The sequence below is a fragment of the Polypterus senegalus genome, chromosome 10 (assembly GCF_016835505.1).
Source record: "Polypterus senegalus isolate Bchr_013 chromosome 10, ASM1683550v1, whole genome shotgun sequence".
NCBI classification, from domain to species: Eukaryota; Metazoa; Chordata; class Cladistia; order Polypteriformes; family Polypteridae; genus Polypterus; species Polypterus senegalus.
Genome location: NC_053163.1, coordinates 17,612,047 through 17,637,705, shown reverse-complemented (window position 1 = coordinate 17,637,705; position 25,659 = coordinate 17,612,047). Strand labels below are relative to the sequence as shown.

At 39.6% G+C, this 25,659-nt stretch overlaps 1 protein-coding gene across 4 annotated transcripts; it reads right to left on the bottom strand.

The window, feature by feature from the left end:
- Positions 1-9,591: 9,591 nt before the first annotated feature.
- On the bottom strand, positions 9,592-23,629 carry LOC120536857 (zinc finger protein 184-like). 4 transcript variants are annotated; one of them, XM_039765378.1, is made up of 3 exons: positions 22,941-23,629; positions 11,959-12,023; positions 9,592-10,451 (listed from the first exon to the last, which is right to left on the bottom strand). In XM_039765378.1, exons 1-3 carry the CDS (start codon positions 23,521-23,523, stop codon positions 10,374-10,376), a joined length of 726 nt encoding a protein of 241 aa, XP_039621312.1. In that variant the 5' UTR covers positions 23,524-23,629; the 3' UTR covers positions 9,592-10,373. The 4 variants fall into 4 exon arrangements, with proteins under 4 accessions (XP_039621312.1, XP_039621313.1, XP_039621311.1 ...); XM_039765379.1 differs by having other exon boundaries at positions 22,933-23,627; XM_039765377.1 differs by lacking the exon at positions 9,592-10,451 and having other exon boundaries at positions 10,458-12,023; positions 22,941-23,613.
- Between the last annotated feature and the right edge of the window lie 2,030 nt (positions 23,630-25,659).

Below are 25,659 nucleotides of genomic sequence, written 5' to 3'. Positions count from 1 at the left end.
AGAATAAAGTCGAGATGTCGACTTTAAAAATATTCCACAAATCAAGCTTTAATATAGAGACAAGCTTGTGAAGAAATGTAGATATGATGTAATTTAACCATCGGTGCGCGTCCTCTTCTCGCGTGTGTCATGAAGATGCTAACCGCCAGATGTGTCAAAACATTTCACTGGAATGGAGATATGGGCTTGCCCCCCTGTAGTCAGCATTTCATACGTGAAAGGAATCGCTGTAATATTGTGTCACAGCCATTACTGCTTACGTTGCGACTGCAGCACCTTCAGCGCGTGCGCAGTCACAGATTCATTTGACAACAGGGGAGTTGTCCTCGAAAAGCACTTGCTTAGTGTAACACAACACAACACAAGAACGGTCAACTCCACTCGGGGGCTGCAAGCGAAGGGGCCCCAAACATCTTGCCCTCATGAGATAACATCACACAAACAGACTTAAGGTTTAAAAAGGGAGGAAAAAAAAATCGAGAAACATCAGCTCTACATGTCTTAACCCCACCTCCTTAAAAGACCCAGCTGTGTTAACCCGAGGGTCTTAAGAGGGGCTGGACTGCAGAATGAATCTGAGAAATACAAGCTACTCGGTGGTCCACAGACTCAGTTGGGACAGAGCCTCCCGGAGAAGTTTGGATTCCCCCAAACAGGACTGCATTTGCCAAAACCGATGAGTCTTAGCGAGTAACCAGTAACTTTAGGATGCACATACAGTATGTAGCGTACAAGCTGCTTTATCATGCGTTTCACAAAACCATTCTTAAGCAGTTATTTTACGAGCAAGCCAAGCATAAAGTAATTTTTAGTTAAACCCGACCTTGAAGGTGCCTACACTGTAAAAAATGTTAGTAAATTTAACGGTAAAAATACTGTAAATGGTGAAAGTAAAAGACCTTTTCTGAAAAAATGGAATGTTATCTTATGTTCTACTGAAAATTACAGTACTGTATATCTTAAACAATACATTTCATAATTTTTTACAGCCAAGTTCTGTAAGATCGATATTTTTCTACCTTCAGAATATGCTAAATACCGTTTACTGATGCATTACGATTACACTGAAAAAATCTGTTAATTTTACAGTGTAAAACTGTTAAATAGCGAAGGTAAACAACCGTAAAATTTAAAACGGTAAAGTGCTGCTTCAGTAAAGCCGAGGTTACGATATTTGCATAAGGACACGCCCCCGTTTACCATATTGTTCCTGGTAAACCGCATATGAACAGTAGGGGGAAAAAAAAACTTAAACCAAGTTAGCAGACTTATTTTTTCACTGCATGCTGAAGGTTTTTTGAGGTTATGGAAGCTGACTGATGGTGGGTTGTATTCGATAAGCTGGCACACCTGTAGGACACCATACACCACATAAGCAAACTTTACTTCCCCAACAGACAATGTGACATAGCTTCCTTAAACATTGAATTGTTTTCAATGTGTATAATTAAATGGTACATGTTTGGTATTGGTTGTTACTTTACTGATGCATGCTGTGTTCTGGAGTTTGACCCTGACAGTACTTTCTAATGGTTTATTGATTGGCATATTTATTACATTACATAAATTTCTAGTTATGGTTAAACATTTCCTTCTGTTGGAATGTGCTGCAAAGAAAAAAAAAAGTTATTTACTACAAAGTTATACTGCAGACCTAAAAATATTATCACCTTATTTATTACAGTAAAATTTTAGCAACCCAGATGCCAGTTTTTATCGTGAAAATAACATTTTTATAGACCTAAAAATACTGTCGCCTTCTTTTTTTACGGTAAAATTCTGGCAGCCCAGCTGCCAGTACTTTACTGTAAATTTAACTTTTTTTTTTTATTTTTTTTACAGTGTACAATAAAACATCACAAGTCGACTAAAAAATACATGCTACTTCGGTTATTAGAGAAACCTTTGTAATTGCAGTAACATCATTGAAACCTGTTATTCTGTTCACATGAACTACAAGGTACTGGCATTCCTAAAGCTCAGTTCTGGGTTTAATAACGGCCAAAATGAAATAAGTTTCTTGACAAAGCTGCCCGTCTATTGTTTTGCAGAATGAAGGTGACTCACTGTGACAGATTGACAAGAATCTGAAGATTTCATACAAAGATGTCTATTACTGTCTTGAGAGAAGAGGGCAAACTGGATCTAATTAGGGTTGTAAAAGAAGGGGGCCACCCAAATGCACACAAGGATAAGAGCGTCAGAGTGTGTAGTGTAAGAAACAAAAGCCTTACCTTTTCCTCGATTGTCTTCTTCGTTAAAAGACACCAAATATCAGTGTCCTCTGCATGTGCCTGGAACAAAAGTCTGCAGCTACTCCAGCCTTCCATGAACTGAGTTTGACACCCCTAATTTAGAACAAAATGGTGATTTTTCCATTCTGAAGAGTGGCAGAGATTCGGTTTAAAGGCCGTAAATAGGTCTGCACGTATGGATGGAAAAGTCAAGAGAGTGCTGTTGCCACACGACTCCAATTCTGCATGAGAGGTATACTAAATGAGAACCTGTTCCACAGCCCTCTACACCTTGGAGTGGGCTGAAGGTTGACCTTACAACAAGACAACATGCGAGTGGCTTGGAGACAACTTTGAGAATGTTCTTGAAGGGCCCAGCCAGAGCCTGGACTTGAAGCCAATCAAACATCTCTGGAGACCCTTGAAAAGAACTCCCCACTGATGGTCTCCATCCAGTCTGACAGAGTTTGAGCAGAACTGCAGAGAAGAATAACACCACATCCTTAAATGTGCCATGTTCACAGGGCCGCAGATTAGATCAGGGGTTGCCAGCTCTGGCACTGGCAGACCACCATGGCTGCAGGTTTTCATTCTAACTCCTTTGTTAATGAGTGACTTGTTTTTGCTGCTAATTCATTTCTTTTTAACTCATTTAAATTGACTTGTTATTGAAGACTCAGACCCCTTGACTGTTTCTTTTTTCTTAATTAGCAGCCAAACAATAATGACCAAACAGGACTGACCTTGGCGACCCCTGGATTAGATTAACAATTCCACAGTACAACCTCTGCTACAGTGGCTCATGCGTAAAGGAACACGTGTGGTTTGATATCCCAGTGCCTTCACTGTGAAACAGAAAACATGAGCTCATAGCAGCTAACGAGGTTGCGTCAAATTAGTTTAAAAAAAAACAACAAAAAAAAAAACAGTATTATAAAGAATAAGTTTACAGTGACATCTATTGGCGACCTACACAAACTACAGCAGAATTTAAGGTGGAATGGAAAAATCCGGGCCGCATGGTGGCGCAGTAGGTAGTGTTGCTGCCTCACAGTTAGGAGACCTGCGGGTTCACTTCCCAGGTCCTCCCTGCGTGGAGTTGGCATGTTCTCCCCGTGTCTGCGTGGGTTTCCTCCCACAGTCCAAAGACATGCAGGTTAGGTGCATTGCCGATCCTAAATTGTCCCTAGTGTGTGTGTGTGTGTGTGTGTGCGCCCTGCCTGGGGTTTGTTTCCCGCCTTGTGCCCTGTGTTGGCTAGGATTGGCTCCAGCAGGCCCCGGTGACCCTGTAGTTAGGATATAGCGTGTTGGATAATGGATGGATGGACGGAAAAATCTGAAAAAGTAGCTGGAGAATAAGTAGCCAACTCCAGCCTCGTGTAAAACACAGATTATCTCAGAGGTTTTGAAACTCAGTCCTGGGGAACCCCTGTGGCTGCAGGTTTTTGTTCCAAACAGCTGCTGTTAATTGGACTACTAATAATTAGGGCTAGTTAAGTGAACTGTTATTTTCTGGATTCTGTGTTTTGGAAACAATACTTTTTTTACAATATTTTTTATCTTTATCTTTTATTCTACTTTTCTAGATGTTCTAAAAATCCATTATTTAATAATTAGTGGGATTGGCGCTAAAGTAGCTGTAGCCTTTCCGATTCTGGCTGTCTGCTCTGCTAGTTTTTAATTGTCATTATTCAGATACAATGAAGGGAGCAAACTGCACAAGGAAAGAGCAAAAATATAATGAAATCAGCAAAAGAGAGTTAAGCATTTAAATCTATGGCAAAAATAGAAATCAGTCTTATAAATGTAAAAATCATGCTGTGCATTTCTGAATGTAGAATAAGAAGAAGGAAAAAAAAAAAAAAACAGCTGTGTTATAAGTTGTTGTCACCGATTAAGAATCAGGCTGGAACAAAAACCTGCAGCCACAGTGCGTCCCCAGGGCTGAGACTGAAAACCCCTGGATTATTTTACGAGTCCATAATTTTGAGTACTCCATCCTATTTACAAACTCCGTCTCAATGACATGTCAAAATGTGATTAACATTACTCTCGATTAATTAGGTGATGACTAGTTAGGATATCTGTGGTGGGCTGGCGCTCTGCCTGGGGTTTGTTTCCTGCCTTGCGTCCTGTGTTACCTGGGATTGGCTCCAGCAGACCCATGTGACCCTGTAGTTAGGATATAGCGGGTTGGATGATGGAAGGATGTAAGAGGTAACAAGACAACGAAAACAATAAAATTTGTTGGCAACTATTTTAAGCATCCATTGTGGTTGGTTAGTTGTTGCACCCCTAGATTAATTGATAAATGAAGTGTTCACATACAGTGGTTTCAGAAAGTATTTGGACCCCTTCACTTTTCTCATTTTGCTATGTAACAACCTTATGGTAAAATTGTTCAAATTAATTTTTCTCCTTTATCAAGCAACACTTAATACCCCAGAATGACAAAGCAAAAACAAGATTTTAGATTTGTTTTGCATTTATTTAAAAAAATAAATAAATAAACATTTTCAAATAAACACTGGCTGTTTGGCATGAGGGAGTGCATGAGTGTGTTCTGAGTTAGTCAGGTAAGCCAGGCAGGCCTGCTCCCTTTACTGCCAGAATAGACATCAGCTTAGAAAAATAGTGGATGAAAAAATGGATTATTATACATCTGAAACATTTTTGAAAGCAGGTCATAAGCCATCAAGTGTTTTATGTCAACAAATTCACACAGCATTGAGTATGTTTACCGCTCTATAACATTTTTTATGTGCTTTGTGAGCACCACGTGCCTTAACAGATGTACCATTTCTGGGTTGCTCCAATGCACTGCTTACTTACAACTTCAATTTGTAATTTCAATGCAGTATGGAATTTATAGGTCTATCAAGTCATATGAAATTCTTCTTTATGTGTGCTACTCAACAAACAACTTGTCACCACTCTCCGGCACCTAAAAGAGCGAATGGAAGTTACTGTACCATTTAGCCTTTTCCCGTTCTACCAGTTTGCATTTTCCTTTGGGTACTCCATTTCTCTCTCTCACATCTGAAATCACTGCACAGCCAGTTGGCAACTCTAAACTGACTCCATATAAGTGTGCCCTATAATGTAATAGCACATAGCATATGAAAACGTTTGGGAACTCTTCTTAGCCTGCATAATAATTAACTCTCCTTTCAACAAAAAAAAATAACAGTGGTATGTCTTTCATTTCTTAGTAACATCGGAGTAGTGCAGTATTTTCTGAACAAAGATTTTTAGTGAAGCAGTATTTAGTTGTATGAAATTAAATCAAATGTGAAAAACTGGCTGTGCAAAAATGTGGGTCCCCTTGTAGTTTTGCTAATTTGAATGCCTGTCACTGCTCAATACTGATTACTTGCAACACCAAATTGGTTGGATGAGCTCGTTAAGCCTTGAACTTCATAGACAGGTGTGTCCAATCATGAGTGGTAAAAGGTATTTAAGGTGGTCAACTGCAAGTTGTGCCTCCCTTTGACTCTCCTCTGAAGAGTGACAGACAGCATGGAATCCTCAAAGCAACTTTCAACAGATCTGAAAACAAAGATTGTTCAGTCTCATGGTTTAGGGAAAGACTACAAAAAACCTTCTCAGAGGTTTAAACTGTCAGTTTCAACTGTAAGGAATGAAATCAGGAAATGGAAGGCCACAGGCACAGTTGCTGTTAAACCCAGCAGGTCTGGCAGGCCAAGAAAAATACAGGAGCGGTATATGCACAGGATTGTGAGAATGGTTACAGACAACCCACAGATCACCTCCAAAGACCTGCAAGAACATCTCACTGCAGATGGTGCATCATTCCACAATTCAGCACAATTTGCACAAAGAACATCTGTATGGCAGGGTGATGAGAAAGAAGCCATTTCTGCACTCGCGTAACAAACAGAGTCACTTGTTGTATGCCAATGCTCATTTAGACAAGCCAGATTCATTCTGGAACAAAGTGCTTTGGACTGATGAGACAAAAATTGAATTATTTGGTTATAACAAAATGCGCTTTGCATGGTTGGAAGAAGAACACTGCATTCCAAGAAAAACACCTGCTACCTACTGTCAAATTTGATGGAGGTTCCATCATGCTGTGGGGCTGTCTGGCTACTTCAGGGACTGGGGCCCTTGTTAAAGTCCAGGGTCGGATGAATTCAACCCAATATCAACAGATTCTTCAGGATAATGTTCAAGCATCAGTTACAAAGCTGAAGTTACGCAGGGGTTGGATATTTCAACAGACAATGACCCAAAACACAATTCGAAATCTACAAAGGCATTCATGAACAGGGAGAAGTACAATGTTCTGGAATGGCCGTCACAGGCCCCTGACTTGAATATCATCGGAAATCTATGGGATGACTTGAAGCAAGCTGTCCATGCTCGGCAGCCATCAAATTTAACTGAACTGGAGAGATTTTGTATGAAAGAATGGTCAACAATACCTCCATCCAGAATCCAGACACTCATCAAAGGCTATAGGAGGTGTCTAGAGGCTGTTATATTAGCAAAAGGAGCCTCAACTAAGTATTGATGTAATATCTCTGTCGGGGTGCCCAAATGTACGCACCTGTCTAATTTTGTTATGATGCATATTGCGTATTTTCTGTTAATCCAATAAACTTAATGTCACTGCTGAAATACTACTGTTTCCATAAGGCATGTCATATATTAAAAGGAAGTTGCTACTTTGAAAGCTCAGCCAGTGAGAAACAAAAATCCAAAGAATTAAGAGGGGTTCCCAAGCTTTTCCATATGACTGTACCTCAGAACACTTACGACGAACACAGGCCATTCAGTCCAACAACTCTCACCACTCCTATTCACCCAATTTCTTAAAAATAATCTCAAGATTTAAAGGTCCCTCAAGTCCCACTGTCTACCTTGGTGTATGATTTTTTTATTCCATGTGCACATGGTTCTTTATGTTGGGAAAAGATGTTCCAATATTCATGCAAAATTTACCCTGAGCACATCTCCCTCCATGTTCTTTTTCAAAAGTTAAAGCTCAGATCCTTCACACCAATTCACTTCATAATTTTAAACACTTTGTGTCACCTCTTAAAATCCATTTGATTAAATTGAAATGGTTCAGCTCCTTCAACAATGTCTCCTCATAGCTCAATATTCTCAGTCCTGAATCTCCTGTGGACTTTCTCTAGTGTGGCAATCTCTAGTTTCAATATGGAAACTAAACTGCATGCAGTACTCCAGGGTAGGCCTCACTAGTAGAATATAAAGCTTAAGCATCACCTCCTTTGACTTGTACTCCACAAATGAGGGCACTATATAGCCTAACATGCTATTAGCCTTCATGCTCATCTGGATGTAGATAGTAAGAACTCCACAATGACTCCTAGGTCTTTCTCGTAAAGTATACTTTCAAGCTTCAGCCCTCCCATTGAGTATTCAAATCTAACATTTCTACTTCCTACATGTAATACTTTACATTAGCTTACATTCAATCTAATCTTACCATACCTACCTTCTGTCTAAATCTCTCTGCAATAATTTGGCCAATTCTAGACCATCTGCCAGTCCTCCTAATTTATCTGCAAATTGAGACGGCTTGTTATTTATATTTTTATCATGGAACATGTTATTTTACTGTCTGTATATTTTAAATCACCCTTGATGTTCCCTGTAAATTTTGCATTCTCTTTGACCTGTTTTGCACTATTAAAATAGTGAAAGTATCTCTTTGGATCATCTTTTGCATTTTCTACAAGTCTACTTATTTCCTTTTGCTACCTAAAAAGGCAACAGCTCCCTGCAAACCTGAACTAGATATGCATTTAAAATTATCACAGCATGCTATTACTTAGATCACTCACTCACACACACACACACATACATACACACGCGCGCACACACACACACACACAGTGAAGAACTGGATTTCGATATTCCTACAAAAATAGCCAAGAAAAGAATCGGATATGGCAATTATATTCAGAAGTTAAATATGATGTCCCGCAGGGTTCAGTCCTCTGACCTTTACGGTTTTTACTTTACATGCTTCCAAACCCAGCAATAAATTGGTGCAACGCAGGAACAATCCCTAGATGGGGCAACAGTCCCATTGGAAATTTTACTCATATGCAGATGATACCCAGACAAACCTTTCTTTTAAACCAAATAAAATTTCTCAGATGGTATTTGTTTCCCTTAGCATTATATTAAGCCTTGGAAAAATGAGCAAAAGATGATGAAATGTTTTTTAACAGGAAAAACTGTTATTACATATAACAGAAATGGGTAAACACTAAAATGTCAACATAAATACAGTAGGAAAGGTATGTCAAGTGTCCACTACTGTACTGAGGCAGATTTACTGTAGTACATGTAATTGTGTAACACTGAAACATTGACCAATGCACAGCCTTACGCCACAAACTAGAAGGTTAAAGCATGTTTCTTTGCACACTTTTCTTATATTTTTTTCTGTTGCTTGTGCGTGATAAGGTAGAATGTCAGTACCTGGGCAGCACCAGTGATGCATCTCTTGTATTAGTGTAGAATACTACCACACAAGGCTTAGTAACGTCCACATTTTCCCCCTGACATGAGCATTCACTGTTGATGCATTGTGAACAGTGCTTAGGGACCTAACATCTTCCTGGTGAACTTCCATTGGATCAAATTCACACCCCTTATCATGACGGTTCAATTGCACAGTGCTGTATGCATCAGTCTTACAATCAGTGCCAACATCTGATGACCAATTCTCACTATCATCACTTTTGCTTGATTCAATTAGTGGCTCAGTTTCACTTTTTTCTAAAATTGGTTTTACAGCTTTTCATTTTTTACCCCATTGTGTTTTTTTTTTGTTGAAGCTTTGAATCATTCAAAATTATTTAGGAGTTACCACTGAGTAGCAGAGCACATAGAAAAATTTAAGAATGTTTTGCAGTATGATGCTATTTCATTTACAAGATGGCAGCAGTACTTGGGTTTAATGCTCAGTATCTCAACAAAATCGATTGGCCTGAGCACTGCTCATAATTACCCATATTACACAGAATTCTCATCCCAGGAGATGCTTGGGCATAACACCATGAGGTTAAGGAATTTTGTCAGTGAGTTAAAATAGTGGATGGATGTGAACTATTTGCCTCTGAATACAGAAAATAAAAAAAAAAAACAAATAATTAATTTATGTGTGCATGTGTTTGGGTTATTTTCTGTCACTTTTTTAACTTAGTTGGAATCACAACTAGTTTTACTAAATCATTTATAGTGTTATCATTGACACGTGCATGCCATTCAACACACACATTACGCCACTATCCAAAACGTTTTTTCAATCTTAAAAATGTTGGAAAATAGAGACCCTAAGCATAGTAGATACTGAGAAATAAATTTATGCATTTATTTTTAGTGGGATTGACTACTGCAATGCATTATTCACAGGCTGCTCAAGTCATTAAATAAGCAGCTTTCCGTTAATTCAACATATTTCTGCAAACATTATTACAAGAACTAAAAAGTATGGCCACATTATCCTATCCATGATTATATGGAAGAAGACATTTTGAAATCAACCCTAAGTTAAATGGAGCCCAGTGTAAAGAGTCTTCAATAACCAAGGCCCCACTTACCTATTTTATCGCTACTTAAAAGCCACAGCAATCTTTAAGATCTCAAGATACTGGCCAACTAAAGATTCCAAGAATTAATAAAATGACAGTAAGAGTGTGGGCTTTCAACTGGTGGGCTCCAAAGCTGTGTAATGATGTGCTTGCTTATATAAGAGTTGCTGCTTTGGTCTCCACATTTAAATTCAGATTGAAGACTCGCTACTTTAGTCTGGCATACCCTGAGTAGAGCTGCTGATTAGCTGTACATAATACATGTGTTTGTTAGTCATGTGTACAAAAATATAAGCAATATAATAATTATGAATTGTTATTAACCTCTATTCCGCTTCTTTAAATGTTATCCTGCTGCGGTACTTGATGCCACACTGTTTTTATGCTTACAAAAAGACATCCAAGGTAGATGAAACGAAAGTATCCTGTCATCAGATGAGAAGGCCTATCACAGACTTACTCTTTAGAATGTCCAGGAGGGGGTGGGCAGCCAGTTGGCCAAGGTCTCCAGGTCGTGACTGTTTTCAGTGTTATAACTTGACTACGGGCTCCCCAGAGGTTTACTTTCCCCAGGGATTCTGTACACTGGAGTTTTTCTTTTCTTCTCTTCAACTGTCATCTGCTCAAAGATCAACAATTAATTAATTGACAGATTTGCTGGTCTTTACCTGAGTTAATCAGTTTCAAACTATTTTGTTTTCCTCTCTGTTTCAATAAATCTGTGTCAATATACATACTCATTAGGTAGTCGTTAATTTGTAAATTTTGTTTTTGCAGTTTCCCTGAGAACTTGTCATAGCATTCAGTGAAGAGTGACAGAAAAATAAACAAATATGACTCTTTATCTATATTCCCAGTCTCTGAGGACTATCAATCCACACATTCCAGGGGTCAGTGAGCGAGTATGGCCATGTGTGTAACTGTGCCCTGTGGCAGACTGGACCTTATACAAAGTTGTTTCTGCCTATGAACCTGAATTGTATTAGGTGGGCTAGAAAATGGATGAATGCTATCCTTACATTAGGAAACTACTACAGCCATAGAAGATATCCTGAACTAAGACTCATGCTCTCCTATTCTGAGAGCTCATACTCCACTTTCACTCCATATGGATGTGTTTCATTTTACAAAGACATGTGCCGATTTTCACCAATTTATCAGATCTAGGATGTTTTAACAATAAAATTTAATTACATTTAAAAGATCTAAGAAAAAGTTAAAGATATATCACGCTGCAACATTGAAATATCTACAAATTGTAAAACACATACTGGCTAACATTTGATACAAGTATGGAATGGAATGTTAATTGTATCTCAGCAGTATGGCTTCTCCCCTGCCTCAGTCTGCTGCCATATTCTTAACATTCCATCATTATCAAAAGCATTTCTAGAAGTCCATACAGTTAGTTTTTTTATTTATTTTTTAAACCAGTGGGAGTTCTCTCATGGACTTGCAACTGTCAGGAATAAAACAATACTTTTTCTTCACTGAGTATAGCAGTACTCCTCTGCCTGTGTGTGAATTTTCTGGTGCCTATGTAAATTATTTGACCAAGTATATCTCTTCCCACAATCTCTACAGTTATACGGCTTCTCTGTGATGTGGACAGTTTGGTGGATTTTTAGATGGTTTAACTGTTTGAAGCTTTTTCCACAATCTTTACAGCTAAAGTGCTTAATCCTGGTGTTCGTTTTCTGGGAAACTTCTAACTTTGTTGATTTGCACTTACTCTTTCCATATTCAAAGGTGTGTGGGTTTGCTTTTTTTCTTTGTTTTACATTATTCTTCAACTGTTTTGACTGCATTTTCTTTGAACCTCTGATGTTACCACAGTGGTCTTCAAGGTTTAGGTCACCATTGCAGGTCTGACTGAGATCCCCGTCAACACAGTTTTGACCAAGTAGCTCTCCTGTTATGCTAACAGGTGCCTCTTCAGAGAGATTCATTTTTATCGGAATCGTCTCTTTTGTGGTGGGCTTACTTGTCTCAGATACAGATGTCTGTTCCAGTTTATCACTGTCACGATGGATGGTATAAGAGAAGTCATTCTGACAGGAAGTCTGTTGAAATAAATTCTGTTCACTACCATAAACATCTGTGAGAAAAGGCACATTGATACTTACACAGTCTTCCATCTTCAGATGGCACTTGCTTACATCAGCTTTTAATTTTTTGCTATGAATTTCCCCTGTGGTAAAACAGATAAGCACAGTTACGTTAAATTAATATTTGGCAAGAGCTTTAAATGTATCAGAAACTGTAAATAATCTATTAAAGACAAAAGGGTACATAAACTAAAAAATCATGTAAAACATGTTAATGCTATTATTTCAGTAGCTTACTAACAATTTTTTATCTTGATATTTAAGCATATCTTAAAATAATTAGCAGTGAAATCTGTTGTATAAAGCACATTGAACTACATACAACAAATTATTATTATTTTATTCTAAAGAACAATATTTTGGCACTACAGTATTATGCAATTGTAATCTATAATTGTTGATGCTATCTGAAACATTAATGAACTCAGTTTCAAATGTAGGCAAACTGATAAATATTCAGTAAAACTAAATTAGTACTGGGATTACAGTGATCCCTCGCTATATCACGCTTCGACTTTCGCGGCTTCACCCTATCGCGATTTTTTCTCATTCACGCTTACGTCACTACGCATGCGCTTTCTGAGAACTTTTATCCAAGCCCCACGATGGCTCCTAAACATGCTGCTTTTTCTAAGCCTTCAGACAATAAAACTAAGCGCCGGAGGAAGATGCTTACTATCCAGGAGAAGGTGAAACTCTTGGATATGATCAAAGATGGCAATACCCTACAAAAGCCTCCTCATGCATATGAAAAGACAGCGCCAGCAACTGCCTATCAAGATGTTCTTCAGCCGCGCACCCAGACACCTATTGCCTACTCCTAGTACTTCTTCAGCGGAAGAAGACAACGACGCACCTGTTGAAGATACTGCACCACCTGAATACTCTCCTACAGAGGTTGTGCCTTCATAGGTTAGTGGTTGTGTGTAAGAACTGTGTGTGTGTGTGTGTGTAATTAAATGTACAGTACAATAATCTACTATAAAAAAGCGGTCGGGATCGTCCTACAGTCTCGTGAGTGCAAAGCGTAGCGGTATTCCGCTTATCACAGACTTACTACTTGCGGCTTGCAGTATGAAGTGACGCGATGTGAGCAGAGTTCTGGTGCTCTCATCGTTCCCTTGTTTTTGTGCGCAATGCGCTGGAAAAATATACAAAATTATGTCTCTGGAAATAATTAATGTTAATGGAGTACAAATACCTCACCGCGTAGTAAATATCAGGGGAGATGGTGCTTGCTTATTCTCATCTATAAGCTTATTTAGTGCGCGAAACTCCATCTTTAGCGGTACAGATTCAGGCTGACATTGTACGACTTTGGACAGGCACTCGAGGGGATAAAAAAAACGTACGTTTTTGGGAGATGTTATGAATGGGCACTTTTATGTTCTCATTCCCTACACTTACATGCCTGATGTACACATGGAGCGCACACAAATTGAGGATAAAAGTCGGTCGCCTTAAAAGGCAGGTGAGCCTAGTAATAATATATTTGTAACGTCTAATATGTCTTATTTTCTGTTATTTTGTCTAATATATTGGGTAATACGAGTGTAATGGTGACTAAAGGGTGTTATTTCATGTCTATAGGGCTCTAATAATGTTAAAAAACGTATTTAGAAGGTCGTAAACAGGTTTTCTATATTCTAACTGTGAAAATATTCGATTTATAAATAAAGAATCCTACTTCGCGAAAATTCATTTATCACGGTCGAGTCTGGAACACATTAACCGTGATAAACGAGGGTTCACTGTACTCTATTTTTTCCAGATGGTTACTTCCACTTAAAGTTAAATATGATGAAGAATATTACTAAATTTTGATAAAACTGACTCATCCACTTTTGAACCAACCATTTCAAGACTGAAGTGACCGAGCTTGACAAATAAGTTAGTGAATGAATGTTAAGTCATGATTATGACCCTGTGATGGATGGTTCACATACAGTTAGAAATATCATACACCATACGATGTTTTAAGCCCGCTGAATCCTGATGATGTGTGCTGTGATTTACACTGAATCATCATCAGTGTTTCAGAGGGTTGCATATGAGCAATGAGTTAGTACAAAATGATAGGCTATGGTAATAGTCCAAATGAAATTTGCCAAGTGTACACAGTAGAATGAAATTATTACTTACATGTCTCCTCAGGACAACTGACAAAAAAATACAATATGAACAAAAACACACAAGCAAAAAACGCATAGCTACATTCATAACATACATGCAACGATTAGAGCTGGTAAAACCTTACGATTACCCAAACCAACTGTCTAGAATATCATTATGAAAAAAAGAATTCACTGGTGAGCCCAGTAATCATAAAAGGACTGGCCGGCCAAGGAAGAAAGACCTCCTCTTCTGATGACAGGAGAACCCTCATGATGGTAAAGAAAAAGTCCCAAACATCTGACAGAAAGATTTATAAAGCTACTCAGACTGAGATAAATCAGTGAATGTAAATTGTGTGCCAGAGTGAGTGTGTGACGGACTGGAGCAGATTCCTGCTTAGTGCTTAATTACACAGGTAAGATGAATACATATGCTGTCACTGCAGTAAATATCCAGTGAATGCCCACACATAATATGCACAGTTTTTATGTATGTATTCTTTGTTTTTTTTTAGTCATTAAGAAAAATGTAAGGACACAAAACTAAAGAGATAAAACATTACTGGACCTCTCGGCGCTATTCTGCCTCCACCCCCATGTCTCGAGTTCTGGCTGGCAGACAGCAAGACGAATGAAACTCTTATCTGCTTTCCTGTATGGTACATCAACCTCTGTCCTTGAAAGATGTACACTGTGTGATTTCTCTGTTCAGTATCCAAAGACTTTTCATATGACGTAACAGTGGAACATTCTAAAATAAGCTTACAAATAAGCATTACAAATTATTTGGGTTAACTGACAACCTTTAAGTGTTGTTAAGTGTTGCCTGGTGATTCTCAGATTCAAAGAAGTCAAATTAAAAATCTACACTCTAAAAATAGTTCAGGGACCTTTAGCCAATACTTGTTTACAAGACAGAAATTCAAATTTAATGACTTTGTGAAACTTTCTCAATTGCAAATAGTGCTTAATATGTTTTGGGGTTTTTGTGACATTTTGGGACCCCCAAAGCCTTGAGAGACAGCAAGAACAGGTGGCAAGGTCATACTGCACTTTGGTTATGCATTTACATTGAGTATAAAAGCACCTTGCATTGCTTATCATTATTAACCTTGGCTCACATATTTCCTTCAACAATTAAGAAAACAAATATAAATGAATGTGTTTTTTTATACAAACCGGATTCCAAAAAAGTTGGGACACTATACAAATCGTGAATAAAAACTGAATGCAATGATGTGGAGGTGCCAACTTCTAATATTTTATTCAGAATAGAACATAAATCACGGAACAAAAGTTTAAACTGAGAAAATGTATCATTTTAAGGGAAAAATATGTTGATTCAGAATTTCATGGTGTCAACAAATCCCAAAAAAGTTGGGACAAGGCCATTTTCACCACTGTGTGGCATCTCCCCTTCTTCTTACAACACTCAACAGACGTCTGGGGACCGAGGAGACCAGTTTCTCAAGTTTAGAAATAGGAATGCTCTCCCATTCTTGTCTAATACAGGCCTCTAACTGTTCAATCGTCTTGGGCCTTCTTTGTCGCACCTTCCTCTTTATGATGCGCCAAATGTTCTCTATAGGTGAAAGATCTGGACTGCAGACTGGCCATTTCAGTACCGGATCCTTCTCCTACGCAGCCATGATGTTGTGATTGATGCAGAATGTGGTCTGGCATTATCTTGTTGAAAAATGCAGGGTCTTCCCTGAAAGAGATGACGTCTGGATGGGAGCATATGTTGTTCTAGAACCTGAATATATTTTTCTGCATTGATGGTGCCTTTCCAGACATGCAAGCTGCCCATGCCACACGCACTCATGCAACCCCATACCATCAGAGATGCAGGCTTCTGAACTGAGCGTTGATAACAACTTGGGTTGTCCTTGTCCTCTTTGGTCCGGATGACATGGCGTCCCAGATTTCCAAAAGAACTTGAATCGTGACTCGCCTGACCACAGAACAGTCTTCCATTTTGCCACACTCCATTTTAAATGATCCCTGGCCCAGTGACAACGCCTGAGCTTGTGGATCTTGCTTAGAAATGGCTTCTTCTTTGCACTGTAGAGTTTCAGCTGGCAACGGCGGATGGCACGGTGGATTGTGTTCACTGACAATGGTTTCTGGAAGTATTCCTGAGCCCATTCTGTGATTTCCTTTACAGTAGCATTCCTGTTTGTGGTGCAGTGTCATTTAAGGGCCCGGAGATCACGGGCATCCAGTATGGTTTTACGGCCTTGACCCTTACGCACAGAGATTGTTCCAGATTCTCTGAATCTTCGGATGATGTTATGCACAGTTGATGATGATAGATGCAAAGTCTTTGCAATTTTTCGCTGGGTAACACCTTTCTGATATTGCTCCACTATCTTTCTGCGCAACATTGTGGCAATTGGTGATCCTCTACCCATCTTGGCTTCTGAGAGACACTGCCACTCTGAGAAGCTCTTTTTATACCCAATCATGTTGCCAATTGACCTAATTAGTGTTTATTGGTCTTCCAGCTCTTCGTTATGCTCAAATTTACTTTTGCCAGCCTCTTATTGCTACTTGTCCCAACTTTTTTGGGATTTGTTGACACCGTGAAATTTTGAATCAACATATTTTTCCTTTAAAATGATACATTTACTCGGATTAAACGTTAGATCTGTCATCTACGTTCTATTACAAATAAAATATTGACATTTGCCATCTCCACATCATTGCATTCAGTTTTTATTCACAATTTGTTTAGTGTCCTAACTTTTTTGGAATCCAGTTTGTATAATGTTCATGTTTATTCATTGTGACTAATGAATAGCATAGCACTAGCACATAGCACTAACACTAGCATAAAGGGTTTATGCTAGTGAACATAAAGAAAGGTACTGACTTGAGACTTTGCATGTCTAATTGTTTGATCTGTAAAACTATTTTTGATTATTCCAAGAATCAACAATTAATAACAGATGTCCATCCATCCTCTTCTGCTTATTCGGGGTCGGGACGCGGGGGCAGCAGCTTAAGCAGAGAGGCCCAGACTTCCCTCTCCCCGGCCACTTCTTCTAGCTCTTCCAGGAGAATCCCAAGGCGTTCCCAGGCCAGCCAGGAGACATAGTCCCTCCAGCGTGTCCTGGGTCTTCCCCGGGCCTCCTTCCGGTTGGACATGCCCGGAACACCTCACCAGGGAGGCATCCTGATCAGATGCCCGAGCCACCTCATCTGACTCCTCTCGATGCGGAGGAGCAGCGGCTCTACTCTGAGCCCCTCCCGGATGACTGAGCTTCTCACCCTATCTTTAAGGAAAAGCCCAGACACCCTGCGGAGGAAACTCATTTCAGCCACTTGTATTCGCGATCTCGTCCTTTCGGTCACTACCCATAACTCATGACTACAGGTGAGGGTAGGAACGTAGATCGACTGGTAAATTGAGAGCTTTACCTTATGGCTCAGCTCTTTTTTCACCACGACAGACCAATGCAGAGCCTGCATCACTGCGGATGCCGCACCGATCTGCCTGTCGATCTCACGGTCCATTCTTCCCTCACTCGTGAACAAGACCCCGAGATACTTGAACTCCTCCACTTGGGGCAGGATCTCTCCCCCAACCCTGAGAAGGTACTCCACCCTTTGTCGGCCGAGAACCATGGTCTCGGATTTGGAGGTGCCGATTCTCATCCCAGCCGCTTCACACTCAGCTGTGAACCATTCCAGAGAGTGCATAATAATAACATAATAACAGATGTTTCGTGACCTAAATGTGACTATCTACAAGTCAGCACAATATTATAAAAGAACAAATCTGTGAACAAGCCACACACATATATGGACCTTGCAGCTGAAAGTCTGTGAGTGTGTTAAATAAAATCATGGCTTAACACAGATCAATAAATAAGTTTATTTGCTTTAATTTCCACACAGGGTTTATTCTCAAATGGGATACTCCTTTTCATTAACCTTCAGGTAAAGTACAGATCAGTACTGTAGACATGTGGAGGGTCATTTTATGCCATTTTACGGTTGCTGACCACAAATTGGATTTTTTTCCAGTGGCCTTAGCCCTCTAAAGGAAACTCCTAGGAAATTACAAATGAGAAATTTCAAACATATGCACGTGGGTATCGTTTTAGAGTCTTTCAGGGTCAGTGACAACAAATGTGATGTTATATTTCATCCTTTAGTAGGGATATAGCCCTCTTCTCTATCAGATCTTGAAAAATGACAGATTTATATTACAATCGAGACTATTTACACTTTAAACATTTAAACTGAAGCACACATTTTAACAGTTTGAATACTATAGGCTAATGCAGACTATTTATTACGTTTATAATTTTAAGATAAGTTTGGCAATTTTCAAGTTTAAGTTATTTCTTCATAAGTCGGCCACATATGCATTTGCCATGCAAATTTGTGTTTTATAAGCTAAGTATTTTCTAAACATTTTTAAAAAGTATTTCGCCCACACTGGTGTCTATTGTGCAAAGAGGAAAACCTTAAAAACTTCAATATATCCATTTTCCAAGCCAAGAAAGTTGTTAAGTATTAAGCGGCGCCTTCCATGTTTCCAGCACAGGTTTGTGACAATAAAAACAATCTGAAATAATGTTGTCAAATATTCCTGGTATTTTTTTTTCTTGTGGTAAGGATATGTTTTCTGTTCTCTTGTACAAGTTCTCACATAAATATGGAAGTAAATCAAAACAAAACCAACCACATGGCACAAAACGTTTACTGTGATTTAGTTTTTCAAGAAGAAAACTACAGCCCAGGAGGGTGAAAGCTGAAATTTTAATCTTCCTGTGCAACAACCTTCTTCTTCTTCTTCTTTCAGCTGCTCCTGTTAGGGGTCACCACAGTGGATCATCTTCTTCCATATCTTCCTGTCCTCGTCATCTTGTTCTGTCACACCCATCACCTGCATGTCCTCTCTCACCACATCCATAAACCTCCTCTTAGAGCTGCAGGGTAAGAGGAGAAGAGGAAGGCCTATCTTTAACACCTTTCTCCCAATATACTCAGCATCTCTCCTCTGCACATGTCCAAACCAACACAATCATGTCTCTCTGACTTTGCCTCCCAACCATCCAACCTGAGCTGACCCTCTAATGTCCTCATTTTTAATCCTGTCCATCCTCGTCGCACCCAGTGCAAATCTTAGCATCTTTAACTCTGCCACCTCCAGCTCTGTCTCCTGTGTTTCTGGTCAGTGCCACCATCTCCAACCCATATAACATATCGTGCATTTACACTCACCTAAAGGATTATTAGGAACACCATACTAATACGGTGTTTGACCCCCTTTCGCCTTCAGAACTGCCTTAATTCTACGTGGCATTGATTCAACAAGGTGCTGAAAGCATTCTTTAGAAATGTTGGCCCATATTGATTGGATAGCATCTTGTAGTTGATGGAGATTTGTGGGATGCACATCCAGGGCACGAAGCTCCCGTTCCACCACATCCCAAAGATGCTCTATTGGGTTGAGATCTGGTGACTGTGGGGGCCATTTAGTACAGTGAACTCATTGTCATGTTCAAGAAACCAATTTGAAATGATTCGAGCTTTGTGACATGGTGCATTATCCTGCTGGAAGTAGCCATCAGAGGATGGGTACATGGTGGTCATGAAGGGATGGACATGGTCAGAAACAATGCTCAGGTAGCCCGTGGCATTTAAACGATGCCCAATTGGCACTAAGGGGCCTAAAGTGTGCCAAGAAAACATCCCCCACACCATTACACCACCACCACCAGCCTGCACAGTGGTAACAAGGCATGATGGATCCATGTTTTCATTCTGTTTACGCCAAATTCTGACTCTACCATTTGAATGTCTCAACAGAAATCGAGACTCATCAGACCAGGCAACATTTTTCCAGTCTTCAACTGTCCAATTTTGGTGAGCTCATGCAAATTGTAGCCTCTTTTTCCTATTTGTAGTGGAGATGAGTGGTACCCGGTGGGGTCTTCTGCTGTTGTAGCCCATCCGCCTCAAGGTTGTGTGTGTTGTGGCTTCACAAATGCTTTGCTGCATACCTCGGTTGTAACGAGTGGTTATTTCAGTCAAAGTTGCTCTTCTATCAGCTTGAATCAGTCGGCCCATTCTCCTCTGACCTCTAGCATCAACAAGGCATTTTCGCCCACAGGACTGCCGCATACTGGATGTTTTTCCCTTTTCACACCATTCTTTGTAAACCCTAGAAATGGTTGTGCGTGAAAATCCCAGTAACTGAGCAGATTGTGAAATACTCAGACCGGCCCGTCTGGCACCAACACCCATGCCACGCTCCAAATTGCTTAAATCACCTTTCTTTCCCATTCTGACATTCAGTTTGGAGTTCAGGAGATTGTCTTGACCAGGACCACACCCCTAAATGCATTGAAGCAACTGCCATGTGATTGGTTGATTAGATAATTGCATTAATGAGAAATTGAACAGGTGTTCCTAATAATCCTTTAGGTGAGTGTGTATATCAAGTGCTTAACTTTAGAACACAATTTCATGTGGCAAATGCATATAAACTAGGTTTGTAAAAAATAACTTCAACTTGAAAAATACCAAACGTATAATTTATTAAAATGCATACTATTGTGAATAATGGTTATTAATATTAATAAAGTTGTCCATTATTGTTTTGTGTCCTTTTATACTGCACTTAATGCACAGTTGCAGAGTTTTGGAACTAAGAATTTCACTACATATTGTTCTGTGTGGATTTGAGTTGATTTCAAAAAATGCGAGCTGCAAGCTATTGCCTTTTTTTTTATTTTTTAGCGTGGTCACACTAATTACAAAAACTTACATTTAACTGTACAGCAATCAGACTCTGGCTAATTAGAGTAACAATATAGAAATTTACCTGAATACCTGCATTTCCCTAACAAATATTTAAATGCACTTAACTCCATTAAAATAACACTCAGGAACTGCCATTGTTGTTAACTAATACTTTTAATGGAGGAGCCTTGGGGTGCACGGAGAACCACATTGCAGCTCAACATCAGCAAGACTACACAGTTGGTGGTGGACATCCAGCATGAGCCTCGGAGAGCAGTCACCATTCAGGTGGAGGACGTGGAAGTAGTGCCTGGGGGTTTACATGAACAGCGAGCTGAACTGGTCTTACAACACAGCAGCGCTGTACAAAAAGGACCACAAAAGATTGTACCTCCTGACGAGACTCAGGTCTCCTGATATATACGTAGCAAGCTGCCGCCATCAGGGCCAAAATAGGTGCTTGTCTAAATAACAGACAAACAACACGGACCCCGACTTAGGAATACGTGAACTCAATACACCTGTCTGACTGGATAACCACATACTATATACTTGTTTCAGACTTTAGTACTGCTTGCTCTTATTGAATAATAAGACCAGACGGGTAAGATGCACCACAGTTAGCTTCTCTCTAAATGTCCTTGCTACTTTATTTTCTTCATGTGCAACTTTGTAGTTTTACTTTTGTTTAAGTTCTGCTTCTCTCTCAGCATTTTTTTTTTTTTTTATCTTGTCTGCCATCTTTTTCCACCACTGGGTTGATTTGGAGACTTTAGAGACAAGCAAGATAAGCACAGATCAGGACGAGTTTTAGAAGGTTAGTTTATGTGCCTGTCATGAATCTTGACAATATTTAATCATGCCAGATTGGGACCAAAAATGCTTAAAGGCTGGATTTCTGCATCATTACTAAACTGGTTAGCACACTCTTTACAACCCTGTATTTTTTTAAACTGCATATTTAAATCTGTGTATATTACTATATGCTTTATAATTATTTTACATTAGAATTAATGTGAATAATTTGTGAGATTGAGGGACAACAAGAACAAGTGGCAAGGTCATGCTGCACTTTGGTTAGGTATTTACAGTACATTGAGTATAAAAGCACCTTGAATTGCTTATTATTATTAACCTTGGCTCACATATTTCCTTCAACAATTAAGTTTTTTTTTATATAATGTTAATGTTTATTCATTGTGACTAAGGGAACTAAAGGGTTTATGCTAGTGAACATAAAGAAAGGTACTGACTTGAGGACTTTGCATGTCTAATTGTTTGATCCATAAAACTATTTTTCATTATTCCAAGAATCAGCAATTAATAACGGATGTATCGGGACCTAAATGTGACGATCTAAAGAAAAATCATACCATACAATTTAGCAGTCACTTCTGTGGTTTATACAGATATAATCAATATATCTCCTAATATACTAGGGTATTTACTGCATAAATCCTTAAGGTTCATTTAATTCTCAACAACCTTATAAGTGGAGAGTGAACAAGCCGAAAAAATCCTAATTTTACAAAGATTTAGCTGTTTTGAATTTCAGTTTTGTTTTTATAATTGTACACATCTTTAGTTAAACATCATTACTATCATCATCATTTGAATTTCAAAACTGGTATTTTGTTTGTAAAAGTTAAACTCAACCAATTAACCTATTACATTGTTATATCTTTATATGTGTTTCCCCATTTTGTCAATAAAATATACTCAATTTTTAAAATGCCTAGTCAGATTCACATTTATCTCAGAACTCTAGTAAACAGCTAGTTTTCTTTGGCATCATTCACTAACAATTGTGAGTTTCATTGAAACAAGTACAGTATATACCTACAGCGCGCAAAAATTCAATACATGAATGTAAATATATAAATCAGCTCATAATCCATGTAAACTGCCAGATTACACCAAATGGCATAAAAGTAATAAATGTTATGTCAAAAGGTAAAACAACAATAACCCCACTCTTGTATCAGAAGGGGTTTCACGATTGGACTGGGTGGCCAGCCAGCCATTCATAGCTTCGCCAAGTGCAGCAGATACTAGATGTACTGCTTCGCCTGTCTTATTGAGGCTATCACATCGGCCGTCACTGTCCAGGACGCACCTTCTTACCTGGGCTGCTGCCGCTGCTCTCCTCGTGCCGGCTGATCAATGTCTCTAGACGGGGTAACGCAACTACTAAACTCCTGCCCTTTTCTACCGCCGCTGACTCCTTTGGGATTAATTCTTCTTTAAAGGATTTCCGAACTTTGTATGAAGATGAATCTTGACCGATCGGTCCGCCAGCTGTGCCCATCGCCTCAGGTCGTGAATCGCCGCAGCTCGTGTCACCTCGCACGGACGTCTTAGGGCCACGGTGCGTCTCCGTCTTCTGCCTCAGCCGTTCGATCTCCTCTTGATATTCGGCCACCGTGGTTTGAAGTTCCTTAAGTCTGCTGTCCACGACGCTTTCAAACTCACACAGGACGATTTCCACCGCAACCATCACCGCCTCCTCGACTATTTGAGATAGCCGCTCTTCAAACCCCAGCGTGCCTTGGTATCCATCTTCGAGTATTCCAGAAACACGGAGTTCCGCCGACAGTTTGCTCGTGACACTCCGTGAGGTCACTCTCGCCGTCCGCTCTATGCTCGGAGTGAGCTGCTCTTTCAAATCCGAAACGGAGACTGTGCGCTCAACTCCGCTCTCAGCCATGGTAGTTCGAAGGCGGCTGGTCGACCGCGAGTGTCACCACACTACTCAGACTAGACACCCGATGTGAACAACGAATGCGCAGAGGTCTTTCGAGGAAATGTTTAGGGAGTCAAACCTTGCGCTGTGTTGCTTCCGCCTACTGGCCGGAGGTGTTCATTGACGGCGTAGAGTCTTATCGGTCTGTCTTATTTCGTTAATGTTATCAATAGCTGGGTTACCCGGGTTCGTTCGTTAAATTTCCTAAGACAATGGCGATGCACCTGTCGGTGTACTTTAAAATTAGTCATGAAATTATAGTCGATTAATGTTTTTGCATTAAATGATGCCATTTGAAACACACTCTTTTATTGTCTAAAACAGTGGTCCCCAACCTTTTGAACACCAAGGACCACTTTACTAGAAGCAAATTTTTCCAGGGACCAGTGGTATTATTTTATACATAATTTACATTGCATTTCTATTATTATTAAGTTATAATATCGTAATTGAAATTATACAACTTACCATAGTGCAGAATCAGTGGGAGCCCTGAGCTTGTTTTCTTGCAACCAGGCAATCTCATTTGGGGACGATGGAAGACAGTGACACACTAAGTGTGTTGCTTATGTTCAATCTACTCCATAATCTCGTTTTGGTTGCTGTCACTGCGGAAAACGCTGCCTTACAAAGATAGGATGTTGGAAAAGGAAGCTGACTTTTCAGTGCTTTTGTGGCAACCTCAGGATATTCCGCCTTGACTTTAATCCAAAACATATGGAGATTTGAAGTTGTCTCAAACATACTTTTAAGGCCACCATCATTTGCAGCCTCAAGCAGTTGATCCTCTTCAAGCACAGACAAAGTTGATTCACCTGGCTTATTCACAAATGGGTCACATATCCATTCCTTCGCATTTCAGGCCCTGGCTTGGTATCTTTAACAACCCCTGCTAACGTTTGAAACATATCAAAAATCCCAATGTTCACTCGTCAACCCCATAAATCAAGTTTGGCTTTGAATGCAGCTACTTTATCTGCTAACGTGAACAACGGGTATCTTCTGCCTCTGCCCCACATGCTGCTGCTCCACTGCTGCCTCAGATTTTCCTCCTCAGGCTCTTCCAGCCTGGCTCTGAATACTGAGCCTGCAGAGTGGGTAAAGTAGGGTAAAGGTGGGGTGTCCAATAGTGCCTGTTCATATTGTGAGGTTTCTGAACTCTTTTGGGATCAATTACAATAAACGCCATCCACCCAACGGGAACGTCACGCTGAAGTGCGTCCCGAAGCGCGATTGCTTAACAGTAGAGCTGTGAGGTATGGAGGAATATTTCGGACAAAATGAAATAAATAAATGCGTAAATAAATAAAAGTACTGTCAAATGTGAGCATTAATAAATAAATGTGTCATGAAATGAGAGCCTTAATAAATAAATATGTCATGAAATGAGAGCATAAATAAATAAATGTGTCACGAAATATGTTTTTCGTTGCTTATTTATTTATTTCATTTTGTCCGTAACATTCCTGTAAACCGTCATGAAATACGGCTTGAAATAAAACTGTCACTTTCACTCGTCAAAGTTGAGAGGGTGGGCTCTAACACACCCTCTGGTTATTGATTGATGAATCGAGAGCACAAGAATTAATTAGAAAAATGCTTACTACTGCCGATGAAATGGATTCTGCCGAAGATATTACGTATTTCAGAGAGAGAATTGAAGATTTGTCGGAAGAAATTACAATGTTGGCGGCCCTTTTAGACTCCGATATAGATTAAACTGTTTTTGAAATTATCGAAGAACAGGTGGAACGGACTCGACTGCACTCCAGTTCAGGTGATGCAGTACCCTGCTCTGGACGTCCAACCTTTGACATTCCATGCAGCTGAGTCAATAGAACACCTTCTGTTATGCGGTTTAAAATTACAACAGATTGCAGATCTATATGGTGTATCGAAGAAGACGATCACAAGGCGAATGAGCCAGCTTGATATACGGTAAGCTGCAACTGCTGTATTAGTTTAGGTACTTTGACATGGAATGCCCAAAGCAGCTCCAACTAATATTTTGAACTGAACAACTTTACCACTGATCAGAGCTGTACAGTTGTTTGAAAAAGTAGCTGCGAATATGCAACTGACTTTATACTCGTAAAACAA